At 38.2% G+C, this 13,490-nt stretch overlaps 1 protein-coding gene across 6 annotated transcripts in view; it reads right to left on the bottom strand.

Moving 5' to 3' along the window:
* galt (galactose-1-phosphate uridylyltransferase) overlaps positions 1 to 13,490 on the bottom strand; it is a 30,651-nt gene that overhangs the window by 10,980 nt on the left and 6,181 nt on the right. For all 6 annotated transcript variants that reach the window (XR_013296703.1, XM_077586323.1, XM_077586327.1 and 3 more), the window contains 5 exons: positions 13,189 to 13,318; positions 12,945 to 13,001; positions 10,751 to 10,873; positions 5,983 to 6,115; positions 5,762 to 5,845 (listed from right to left, as the gene is read on the bottom strand). Coding sequence is in view for 5 of the 6 variants with exons in the window: in XM_077586323.1 (XP_077442449.1) it covers positions 5,762 to 5,845; positions 5,983 to 6,115; positions 10,751 to 10,873; positions 12,945 to 13,001; positions 13,189 to 13,318 (527 nt within the window). In the remaining variant the exon portion in view is untranslated. The remainder of the gene's footprint in view (positions 1 to 5,761; positions 5,846 to 5,982; positions 6,116 to 10,750; positions 10,874 to 12,944; positions 13,002 to 13,188; positions 13,319 to 13,490) is intronic.

Below are 13,490 nucleotides of genomic sequence, written 5' to 3'. Positions count from 1 at the left end.
ATCAGCCCAGGTGGCTCTAATAGCCTGCAAAAAAAAAAAAGTGTGTGGTGTTAATAAATCTATAACCCACACCCAGTGTAAAACGAGGCTATTCAATAAAAAATAAGAATAAAATACAAAAATAGAATATATATAAAAATTGCAAGAAGCATTTGAGGTCAAAGTCAATATTTAGTCCGTGGGGAATACAAGAACATAGCACTTCCTGAATACAAGGTCAAGAGAGCCAGATTTGATGAAAAGGCTACTCTCTCTCTCTGTTCGTTTTGTTGACCAGTAAGTCTTAGGGGTTCAGTACCTCCAACAAGGTTAAGAACCATTGTTTTAAATTAGATTACAGGTTAGGCACGATCAAATTCAGGATTATGCTTAGCTCAATAGCACTTCAACAGTCTGGAAGGAGACCATCAAGTTGGATGGGGGAGAGAGAGAGAGATAGAACCATTTTCAGTTCTCCAGACATGTTCAATCGGAGTGAAGTCTGGGCTCTGGCTGGGCCACCCAAGGACATTCACACAGTTGTCCTGAAGCCATTCATTCCTTTGAATATTTGGCTCTATTTATATTTTCCTCAACATTGACTATTCCCCCAGCTGCTGAAAAAACATCCCCACTGCTTGCTGCCTGCCACCACCATGCTTCACGGTAGGATAGTATTTGTCTGGTGACGAGTCACTCAGAGTGGTGCCTGGTTTCCATCCAAAGAATTCAATCTGGGTCTTCTCACATTGAATATGTTCATCTCCTATGGTCTGAAAGTCTTTTCGGGTGCTTTTGGCTAATCTACCATACGGGACTAATTGGTGGATTGCTGTAGAGATGGTTGACCTTCTTGGAAGGTTCCCGTCTTTCCACAGCGGAACACTGTAACTCTCATTGGGGTTCTTTGTCAACTGCCTGACTAAGGCCCTTCTCACCTGATCCTGACTCAAGGGTCTACAGACAATTATTTTGAATTCATACTTGGCTTGTGCATGGACATGCATTGGAAACTTCCAATCAAGTTACTGGTCTTTGACTGCCATTAAATGAATGAGTAAAATAAATGAATAAAAAATGTGAATTTAATAAAAAGATGCCACTTTTGGACCAAAATCAAGTCTCAAGTATTGTTAATGATAATGACAGACAAAATGTAAATGTGGTTGAAATTAACTCATTCACTGCCAACCATTTTCACTGAAGCACCCGGTGACTGATTTTGCAAGGCCCACAGAATATTGTGTTCTATTGCTATAAAAACATGGAACCTACTAAAAGAAAGATTAGAGTCTCTTCTTTCATCAGGAAAAAAAAAGTATATTTTTATCTGTTTCCATTTTGCAGCAATTAGCATTAAAATATAGCTAAGTTTCATCATTGTTTACAAATCTGTGAATATCCAGAAGGAGAAAGAGCATTTTGCAACATGGCCCTGGTTGATCTCTTATACTCTGCTGCCACTTTCTGGCCGTTTTTGTAATAACTACCATTGCTTCAACCATTCTCTTCAGTTCAGAGGCTGCATCAAAGCCTTCTGTATGCTCTAGCATAAAACAAACATAAAATAAATACGTCTTTGGGAGCATGGTAATGTTTAAAATAGACCGTATTTATACGTTTTTGGGGAGCAAATGAGTTTAAACTGTGTTGCAAGAAATCTCTATGGCAGACAGGAGAGGACAGGAGAATATGAATCCACAATATTGCCCATGTTTCCCCCTGTGGGATACAATAAATCAAAAAAGACAGCGACAAATACAGATGAGTGGAGGGAGACAGTAAACAAACTAATTGCCGGGAATGGAAAGCGCAAGCACAAAGAAGAAACAAATGAAAACACAGGAGTGATCTTATTAGTAAATGACTGCCCAGCTTCTAATTATCATTGAGAGGTTAAAAGGTGTTTTAAGTTTCACACACATCAATTGGTCGTAGAGTATTTGAAATGTGTGTGTACCTACCGAAGAAGATTGGAGGTATCTCTTTCTAATCCATGACCTTAATACCATCCAACAATTTTTCCCATCTGCACAGCGCTACTACTCTAAGCCCAGACCCATAAAAAAAAGACGGGCTGCAGCAAAATAAATAAAGATTAAGTGCAAACACAGATGGGAGCTATAACTTAACTCGTTACCAAAGTTTATGAATGTGTTAATGTGCATTATGAGAACTAAGAAAGATTTGCAGCACGGGGACGAGTCCTCTAATGTGACATTTGTCGAGGATCATTTTGAAAGCAGTGGACTTATTGTTTAGGCCACTGAGTGTGGCAGGGGCAGATATTCGGGGAAATAAGGTGATGTTTTTATCCTCCAAAATGACCTTAGCCTGTTTATGCAAGTACCAAAAAAAAAAAAAAGTTTCTTTTTTTTGTCAGGTCTGTTTTTCTCCTTTTAACTCCCATGTATGACATTTTTACACCATGTCTTTTTTTATGAAGTCATGAACACATTAACTGAGGTCAGAGAGGCCTGCAGTAAATTGGATGGGTTTCGGAATCTTTTGCGACCTGGATGAGTCAATGTTGGACTCTTAGGAGTAATTTGGGTTGCCCGACCATTTCTGTGAGGGTTCACCATTGTGCCCAGTTTTCTCTATTTGTGGATAATAGCTCTGACCACGGTTCACTGGCATTACTTTTTTTTCTCATGTGTGATTGTATTCTTGTTGAGATCTTGTAACTGACCTCACACCAGTCTGACATGCACTAGTGTACTAAGTGTTTTCTTGTTTCGACAAATCTGGCGGTTATCGGACTCAAACTGTGGTTAATCAAGTTAGTGGATCCCCTAATTATGCATTTATGGAACATACATTTTTCCTTTTGAAGAATATTTGCTGAATTTGTGTTACTGCTCAAAATTTGCATTACAAAAAAAAAGAAGAAAAAAAAGGAGAGCAATGAAGATGACATGTCAAATCGGTAAAATTACAGAATGAACAATACTGAGCTCTCCAGAAAAAAAAAAATAATAATAATAATAATAATAATTTGCCTTCTTATATTATATTGGTTCATACCTGAATGTCCATTTGAAATTTCCATTCCAGGCAATATTAGGCACTGAGAATTACATGGCGAGTGGTCAGTGAAGTGTCCATTTGTTAAAGCAACTCAGCAAGGCATTGCTGTTCACGTTGAACCTGAAATATTTAACACTCTCGGCTGGCTATTGAGGCATGATGACACTTGCTCCCGTCTGTCACATATCACTCACCGCATCGCTGCACTACGCTAACCTTTGTTCCGCCTATGGCCCTATTTTCTCGGTGCTTCTTTGGCAAGCCCCCAAATTGGGTGTTTCTCCCACCGCTTTTTTGCAGCACAGATAAATATCAAGTATAGCCCGCGCTTTAGATAGAGCAACAGCTGCCCGGGTTGTAAACAGCATCCTGAGCAGCCCTTACGGACTCTAGTATATTTGTGCAAGCTGTTTCTTCTCAGCGGTCCAACATCGTCTTCACAGCTTGAGAGATGCAAGTTGATCTCTCTGTTTTTGAGCAATGTATAATAAAGTGATGTTTTGACACACCAACGGACTTTTTGTTACACTTGGGCTTTTTTTGGGGGGTGTCAATAACTAAGACTAGTTGGAACACTTTGTTGTGAAGAATCATTATCTCTTTGACTGCCAGACGTTTTCAGAAAAGGGATGCCGTGGGTGCCAGCCGATTTAAGCATTTTGACTGATCTTTCAAGGTCCACAGAAAATTATGTGTTTGGACTATGGAAACACACATACTACCAAATGAAAGATTGGACTCTCATCTTTCAACAGAAAAAAAAAGTTTGTTTCTACCTTATTCCGTTTTTCAGTAATCAACAATAGAAAATGGTTAGTTTCACCTCTGTTTTGAAACAAACGTATTTTAACGTCTTTGGCACTCCTCCATAGGATTTCACTAAACGTTATTTAACGTTTTTGAAAGTCAAAGAGTTATAATACAAAACATGTATTTTGTTTTAACATTCTGCCTTATTGCAAATTTCTGCAACAACAAAAAAAAATGTGTTGCACTTTATTAGATTTCTGAGCTAAAATAATGTCTGTCACTCTCAGGCCAAACAATTTGAATTTGGATCAACAACAAACAAATGATGATTTATAGATTTTGGACTAATAAATTAAGGACTGCTTACTTTGTCTTATCTAACAAAAAATAAAAAAATAAATCCTAGCTCAGCCTCAAAATGGGTTCATCCTCAGTGAAGATGAACTTTGTTAGTCCCATGGGGATTGTTGCAGATCACGCGGAGAGTCCTGCTGACAGGAATCATCATCATTTATATAAACAAGCACATAATCAACACTTCTTAGAGGTCCCACAGCTCAATAACCGTGCTACAGAAATAACGCTTGACTGTAATGTAAAAATTATGGAGGCAAGAAACATGCTTTTCTTTCCGCTTCTGAATCAACTCTCGTCTGCCAACTCATCTCAAAGTCTGTGTGAAACACTGATTCCTTGCTAACGCCATCCATCCTGTGATGTTTGCTTGTCCACAGGAATAGAACAAAGATTCGGCTTGGATCTTAAATCTCTGCTTGGAATCTTTTCCATCAGCCTCTTATTTCTAAATGTGCCTTTCGTCATTTTGTTCCTTTGTATCATGTGCTCGCCCCCTTACTGTATGAAAGATGGTCTCAGGTATAAACAATGAGGTTTATCTACATCTACGCATTTGGCAACCAAAAGCTGTGTGTGTGTGTGTGTGTGTTGGGGGGGGGGGGTCTTAAAGAATGGAACAATACAAATTTCTGCACGTTTGATGCGCCTCTCCAAGTTGTGTTCTGTTCTCAATCAAAAATTTTGCAAAGCAACCTAAGCACCATTTAACCCTGGAGAACCCACGGGGTCAAATTTGGCCCCTATAAATTCTGCTACTCAAATAACAAAGACCTTTTTTTTATTACAAATTTAACTTCAAAAGTCCAGTGTGCCACTTCTGACCCCTCCGTGGGGCCATCTAGTGGATGAATATTGCACTTACATGAGCCAGAGTGGTGGCGACAAGATGGCTAAAACGCAACAAATAAAACAAAAAAAATATATTGTTCAATGTAGCTGTGTATTTGATTGATTATTTTCTTAAATTCTAAATAGTTTACTGACAGTTTTTGTTACTCAGATTTTTCAAAATGATACCCCTAAATCCCAAAGGGTCAAATTTCGCCCTAATCCTAAATTAGAGAATAAATTGAAAAAAAAACATTGAAAAAACATATATTTTGGTGTTCAGTGAATTTATAGCAGTCATTTAATGTATAATTCATAATTTTCCAAAGAAGAAAAGGGTTCTTGGGTTCTCCAGGGTTAAATAAGAATATATTAAGCACTAATAGGGAAATAAAAATGCATTCCCTTTCCATTTACGTTGTTGCCAATATCCTTGATGGTACACATTTAACCTTTAAATATGCTAATGTGTTTGACGGTGATATATGGTACACTGATAATTCTACTGAACACAGAACGGGAATTAAAATCAACTTGTGACCTCAAACATGTTTAATATTCACTGAAAAAATAATAATTAGTAGAGGGCAATTAGTGAGCTAATTTGAATTATTTTAAAGTACTGTTACAGCTTTGTAATGCTCTTGTCCCTTCCTTTATTGCTTATTATTCCTGTTTAACTTAGTTCAAAGTCCTTAGTTTGAAATGAGAAATTATGTCAAGACTCCACTATGGAAAACTTCATTCTTACCTAATGTTCAAATAAAAACTATTACAAGCATTTACTGTTGTACCTTTTGATTATGTTTATTCTTACCATGCCAGCCCATGGAGTAGGGAAAGGACACATGAAATAGATTGTCGTATTTGGTCAGCAGTTGCTTCATAACGTCAGCCAAACCTGAAAAAAAAAATCAATTCAATTCAAATGTTGGATATAAAACTGTAAAGAATTGACACAAAATTGACAAACCGTTCTTGTGCTTGAGACAAACAACATCACGACTGTTTTGTCGCATCTCCCCCCGAAACACTTACTTTCTCGTTCCTCTGTAGTCAACTCATTGATTCTGAGGACATGTCGTCGTGGTAACAGCAGCAACTGGTAGGGCCACGTTGCCCAGTAGGGAACCACTGCCAGCCAATTAGGGTTCATCACCACCACGCGTTCCTAAAAAAAAGGCACAAATTTAAAGTGAAAATTTTGAGATGATAAATTACGGTAATTAACTCTTTGACTGCCAAAAACGTTAAATAACGTTTAGTAAAATTCTATGGAGGAGTGCCAAAGACGTTAAAAGACATTTGTTTCAAAACAGAGGTGAAACTAACCATTTTCTATTGTTGATTACTGAAAAACGGAATAAGGTAGAAATAAACTTTTTTTTCTGATGAAAGATGAGAGTCCAATCTTTCATTTGGTAGTATGTGTGTTTCCATAGTCCAAACACATAATTTTCTGTGGACCTTGAAAGATCAGTCAAAATGCTTAAATCGGCTGGCATCCACGGCATCCCTTTTCTGAAAACGTCTGGCAGTCAAAGAGTTAAGGAACAGAGTTTTCCTCCAATTGCTGCTGCTGAGCATTGAAAAGAATTCAGATTTCTAACACGTTATTGTCCACAACTGTGCTTGGTGGGGTTTACAAAAACAATTTTGAAGTCGTTTTGAAGTTTTTGCCCACACTATTGGCATCCTGGGAAACTAACCATTAATCGTGATTAACCGCGACTTGTAGCTTGTAACAGGCATTTACTTGAGTTCAGTAAAATATTCGAACTGACGTAAAATCATTTGCTCTTAGATGCCCGAAGACAGCTGGGATGGGCTCCAGCATGCCCGTGACCCTTGTGAGGAAGCGGTTCAGATAATGGATGCATGGATGATCCGGCAAAGACGTCCAACTAATGTGTTATTTGAATTTGGCTTTGCAAAGTGTGCAAATTATTGTAGAATTCTCCAACAAGTGTCAAGCGAGTAAAACAGAAAGTAAAACTAACATATAGTCCGTGTTTATCAATCATCCGCTTATGACTCCTTTTTGTCGCCAAACGTGAGCAGAGGGTAAATACGACTGCGTTAACGGAGTTAGTTTGGTTTAATGCAAATTTATCTCCAGAGTTAACGCTTTAATTCTGACGGACCTAGTATTAATGTATGTAATGTAAACAACATACAGTATTTAACCTTTACTGATCAGATCATAAGTTAAGCTTCGTTCTCCTCTTTAACCTTCCAGCATCCTCCCAACTCCTTGCAGTATTTTCACTTTAAGCGGATTACAATGCAGTAGAATAAAGATTGAATACAAATTAAAAGGCAAAAAAAAAAAAACACCAAGGCATGCAATAAGTGGAGGATGTTTTAGAGCAGACACCTCACACGTTTCAAATCCTCCCCCAAAACTTTCATTCAATTAACTTGGAAAGTTTTGCTTTCAAACTCAAGCGTATCGCATGGGAGCCAAACCCCAATTCAAGCTTCTCCATGTACTGCCGTGTGCCAATTTACGGTCTTAACCTCGGGTCAGACAGACAGGAGCAAATAGGAAGAGGGACACTATCGGCACAAACACACACGCACGCATGCATGCACACGCACAGGTTTGTTTTACTATCTTTGTGGGGCCATATCATTGACATAATGCATTTCCTAGCTCCTTCCCCTAACCCCAACCATCAAAAATGATTGCCTACTCCTATTCCTTACCCTAACCTCAACCATAACCCACTTCAAACCTAAACTCTAAAACCAAGTGTTGACCCTCAAAAAGAGGTCTAAACTTGTGGGGCCCAGCAAAATGGCCCCACATGGACGGGTGGGCCCCACAACTCTCTGAAATCCCAAAATGTTGGTACCCACTATGTAACAAAAACAAGCGCGCGCGCACACACACATATACTTGTACTTATAAAATTGTGAGGACATCCATAGACATAATGCATTTTCTAGCCCCTTCCCCTAACCCCAACCATCAAAAATTATTGCCTACCCCTATTCTTTACCCTAACCTAAACCATAACCCAATTCAAACCTAAACTCTAAAACTAAGTCTTGACCCTCAAAAAGAGGTCTAACCTTGTGGGGCCCAGCAAAATGGCCCCACATGGACGGGTGGGCCCCACAACTCTGTGAAATCCCGAAATTTTGGCCCCACTATGTAAAAAAAACAAGCGCGTGCGCACACACACACACACACACACACACACACACACACGCACACACACACACACACACACACACACACTTGTACTTATATAATCGTGAGGACATCTATAGACATAATGCTTTTTCTAGCCCCTTCCCTTAACTCCAACCATAAAAAATGATTGGCTACCCCCAATCCTTACTCAAACCTCAACCATAACCCAATTCAAACCTAAACTCTAAAACCAAGTCTTGACCCTAAAAAAGAGGTCTAAACTTGTGGGGCCCATCAAAATGGCCCCACATGGAAGGGTGGGCCCCACAACTCTGTGAAATCCCAAAATTTTGGCCCCCACTATGTAACAAAAACAAGCGCGTGCACACACACATATACTTGTACTTATATAATTGTGAGGACATCCATAGACATAATGCATTTTCTAGCCCCTTCCCCTAACCCCAAACATCAAAAATTATTGCCAACCCCTATTCTTTACCCTAACTTAAACCATAACCCAATTCAAACCTAAACTCTAAAACTAAGTCTTGACCCTCAAAAAGAGGTCTAACCTTGTGGGGCCCAGCAAAATGGCCCCACATGGACGGGTGGGCCCCACAACTCTGTGAAATCCCAAAATGTTGGCCCCCACTATGTTACAAAAACAAGCACGTGCGCGCACACACACACACACACACACCCACATACTTGTACTTATGTAATCGTGGGGCCATCTATAGACATAATGCTTTTTCTAGCCCCTTCCCTTAACTCCAACCATAAAAAATGATTGACTACCCCCAATCCTTACCCAAACCTCAACCATAACCCAATTCAAACCTAAACTCTAAAACCAAGTCTTGACCCTCAAAAAGAGGTCTAAACTTGTGGGGCCCAGCACAATGGCCCCACATGGACGGGTGGGCCCCACAACTCTGTGAGATCCCAAAATGTTGGTCCCCACTATGTAACAAAAACAAGATCACACACACACACATATACTTGTACTTATATAATTGTGAGGACATCCATAGACATGATGCATTTTCTAGCCCCTTCCCTTAACCCCAGCCATCAAAAATTATTGCCTACCTCCATTCCTTACCCTAACCTCAACCATAACCCAATTCAAACCTAAACTCTAAAACCAAGTCTTGACCCTCAAAGAGGTCTTGAGTTGTGAGGACCGGCCAAAATGTCCTCACTTCACAAAAAATGTTCTCAATCTGTTGGTTAAACACGTATTTTGGTCCTCACAATGTGGTATGTACAAGTAAACACACACACACACACACTATCGCTTTGATACACAGCTTCCACTGTAATCTTATAAAGGTCAGCCCCCATGAGTGCTTGTGCTACGTAAGCACACACACATAGATCTCTGTGTGAATGAATCAGACAGCTATTTTCTTTCTTCCCAAATCATGTTTAATAACGGATGTGTGTGCCATCGGTTACTGCGGGATTCCTAATTTGCCGGTAATGTAAATCAGATCAAGCAATAAGGAGCATATGCTTCGCACTAAATCCATGCAAAGGTTCAACTTGAATTGAAAGGATTCAAAGGATACTGATCCAAAGTGCTGCGAGGCACTCGGCTCCTAACGAGTCCCAGACAAGCTTATTTCAGACCTTAGCCTAAGGCTTGATGTCAAAGGTCAAAAAATACAGCATGAGTTCTATTTCTTTTGTACTTAAATCCTGCCCAAATCTAGAAAACAGTTCGACTTTGACAACTTTAGAATGTTATCTTTCCACCAAGAGATCTGCTTACTATTGTGACATTCACAACATGTTTCGGCGCTAAACGTTGTGTTATGCCAAACTTCCTCAAGGTTGCCGTTGTTTATGTTCTTCACACATGACTGGAGAATTGCTAAAACGTGCGAAACGAACAAAATATGTCTTTCCTAATCTTTTTTTCAGGTTGAAGATGGATGCCACAGCATGATGCTAATGAGCGTTTCTGCTGCCCCATCACATGCTTGGCTGCATGAAAAACAGGTAGTGTGTTGCGAGAGGAAAACAAGAAGCAAAAGGTGTAACAGGAAAAACACGGGGAGGGGGGAGGTGGAAGCGGATGGATGAAGGGAGAATACAGTAACAAAGTGATACGCAAAGATTATCTTTATAATGGAAAAGTCAACTGCAACTATTCTTTATTGAATTGGATAATCAATAAATCGCTGGAATAAAAGGAAAGTTAAAGTCCAAAGTTAAAAATGGAATAGTGTAAAACAACTAAATACTGAATATTTAAAATAATAATAATAATAACTTTATATAGAATTAGAAAAAAAAAATACTGTTTTCCTCCACTATAGTCAGTGTTTCATATGTAATGTTTTCTATTGTATTTCTAATACTAGTGGAAACTCATATCAAACCGTTTCTGGAATGACTGTTAAAATAAAATTAAAAAAAACAATTCAGCTCCAAGATCAAAGTATTGCAAGCAGAAATTCTATTTATTTTTTGCTTACAAAAATATTTGGAGTTTAGTTGAGTCTGATGAATATCTTTATTATTTTTTGTTGTTTCTCAAAGTCTTTGACTGACGTTAGAGCAGGCAACATTTTAGCTAAAGTCACAATATGACTTTATTAGGGCCATTTCTCAAAGGGATTTCTCACTGTGCTGTGTGTGTTCAAACTGTACCTTTTTCGCAACTTCTTGCTCGGCATATTGCAGCAGCATTGGCTCTTTGTGTTTTTCATAGAACGCTCTCTGACAGCGATCAGACACAGCTGGCTCATTTGGCAGGAAGCTGCTGGCCCACACCTGTGAAAATCGAAGGAAGTGAGAAAGAAAAAAGAAGAGATAGCCGATAATAAGATTTGACAGAATGTTATAAAGTGCTCTTTGAATGCGTTGAGGGTTAGGGTGATCATCAATTAACTCATTCACTGCCATTGACGGCTATAGACGTCAAAAATTCATTCGAACTATTCATATTAGTTTAAAACTTTTTTCCACTTTTGTTAACAAGAGTATGAAAACCTAGATAAAAAATTATAGTACATTTAGAACAATAGATATCAAATTTGTGATTAATCGTGAGTTGACTATTGAAGTCATGTGATTAATTTCAATTGAAAATTTTAATCGCCTCACGCCCCAAATTTTTAATCATCTTTGCACGTTTTTTTCAACAACAACAAAAAGATTAATAAAAAAATGTCTAGGTTTCATACTCTTGTTAACAAAAGTGGAGAAAAAAATTTAACTAATAGAAATAGTTCAAATTATTTTTTGACGTTTATAGGCGTCAATGGCAGTGAATGAGTTGAGTAGCATACTTTTTTTTTTTTTTACGTTTTGCGTGGATTCATGATTTGGGTTTTCATTAGATGTTTTTTGTTCTCAATAAATTTCCCTATAAAAACCTTTTGAACTGAAACATTTATTTGCCCTTTTAACGAGATTCTAAACTACAGTCCATAGCCTTGTCTAATAGAAAAAGGGTCTTTTGGCATCATCTGTGGCACAAAACGACCTTTTTGGAAAAAGGTGTCATTTAGCATAACAAGTTTGTCACTATTTGCAGCAGGGACATAAGTGTGAACAAGCATTTTACATTTACTGTTTTGTTGTTGTTTTTTTAATATTATTCCTGCATTTTTTTTGGGGGGGGCAGGGAGAGAATTGCAAAAACAATTTTAGTTTTTGACTTAATAGTGGTCTCTTACTTCTTTTTGTGTTTTACTTAATATTATTTCTGACATTGGGGCTAAAATGTAATTAAATATTCCATGTAGAGCAATAACCAGAGGCATTCAGTGCTGTTTAGGCATGCCACGGAGGACTGCATCTGACAGAATGGCTAATTGTTTTCTGATTAAACACCCCTGAACTTATTCACCCAAAATGCAGAGCACATCCAAAGGCGACACACACATTTGTGAAAACGCTCCCCCTGGTAATTAAGTCATTATTCTTTCATTTTGAAGTGTTTTGTGTTGGCCCTTCTTTATCATATATCATTTGGCTGCGGGGTTTAAATGCGCACGAGTGCCAACATCTGTAGCTGTGGGTGTGATTGTGCAGCTGTGTTTCTGTGGACACGAGATCGAGCTCCTATCCAGTAGAAGACTATTGACTCAAGAAAGAAATGAAAAGAAGACCCACAAGAGATCAGCAAAGACGAGCACCGTTGTCAAGTTGTATCATAAATAATGTACAGTTTTTAGATTATTTTTTTTTTTTATGTAATAGGTCAAAATACTATAATACTTAAGAGTATCTAAAAAATAAATACATTACATTGATGACCAAATTGAATGATCTGAAAATTGTGGTTGTTTCGATTCAAATCCAAAATGTACTTGAATTGTACTAAATTAATCTTGCAATAAAAAATATGATACATAAGTTGATCTTTCTATTGTCCATTTAATTACATTTCCCTTGTATGTAGTTATTATGGAATTGACCATTTTAGACAGAGCAGATATTTCTATAAGAAGTCCAGAGAGAATACGTTAGCCTGAAGTCATCTACTGCCCTCTATTGGCGGCATCTAGATATTGACAGTACTTGAGAAACTGTGGACGCTGATGTCTGGTATTATTGCTGTTAGAAATACTATTTTCTCTTTTTCTTTTTCTGGAAAAAGGAAAAACAAAACAAAAACAAAACAAAAACAAAAAAAAAGAAATACTATTTTCTCAATGTTATTAAACAGCCAGCTAAGAAAACGTGTTGAACTACACTAATGGATTTCAATTGGTGCTTGAATGTACCCTAATTTAACATCATACACATTCATTCGATTTTGTTTTAAGGCCTACTAAACATTTTTGGGGGTCAACATTCTGAGTATTGTGTTATTGGTGTGTGCTAGGGTTTTTACCTGACAGTGGGGATGTGGATTGGAACAACCCATCATAGCTCCTTTATTTTCAAAGATCTAAAGACAAAACAGAAGATGACGTGTTGGATTTCTATTTTTGCTAGCATACACTATAGTTCTGCATTAATTAAAACATGGATATTTTATATGACAGTAAATCGTTAAAATTAATAATACCATATAATGTACGTATATATATCTTATGTTACACCACACGACGAGGGCTAGTAGGCGCATCCCGTACCTGTACCCATGGGTAGGTGGCACCCAGTTCCTCCACGAGCTCCGCCCACTTGTCAATCACAGTGACAACCTCTCCTTTTTTCATGAGAGGGAGGGTGACATCAGACCAGGGATGGAAACACATGACCTTGCTGAAAAGATGAGATCATGTGTGTCTATCATGTTTTAAGTCGTGAATGAGTGCTAAATTGCAGCCGGGCCTTGATGTGTGTGTGTGTGTGTGTGTGTGTGTGTGTGTGTGTGTGTGTGTGTGTGTGTGTGTGTGTGTGTGTGTGTGTGTGTGTGTGTGTGTGTGTGTGTGTG

Source organism: Vanacampus margaritifer, chromosome 14 (assembly GCF_051991255.1).
Source record: "Vanacampus margaritifer isolate UIUO_Vmar chromosome 14, RoL_Vmar_1.0, whole genome shotgun sequence".
Classification (NCBI taxonomy): Eukaryota; Metazoa; Chordata; class Actinopteri; order Syngnathiformes; family Syngnathidae; genus Vanacampus; species Vanacampus margaritifer.
This window is presented reverse-complemented; position numbering and strand designations above follow the sequence as displayed.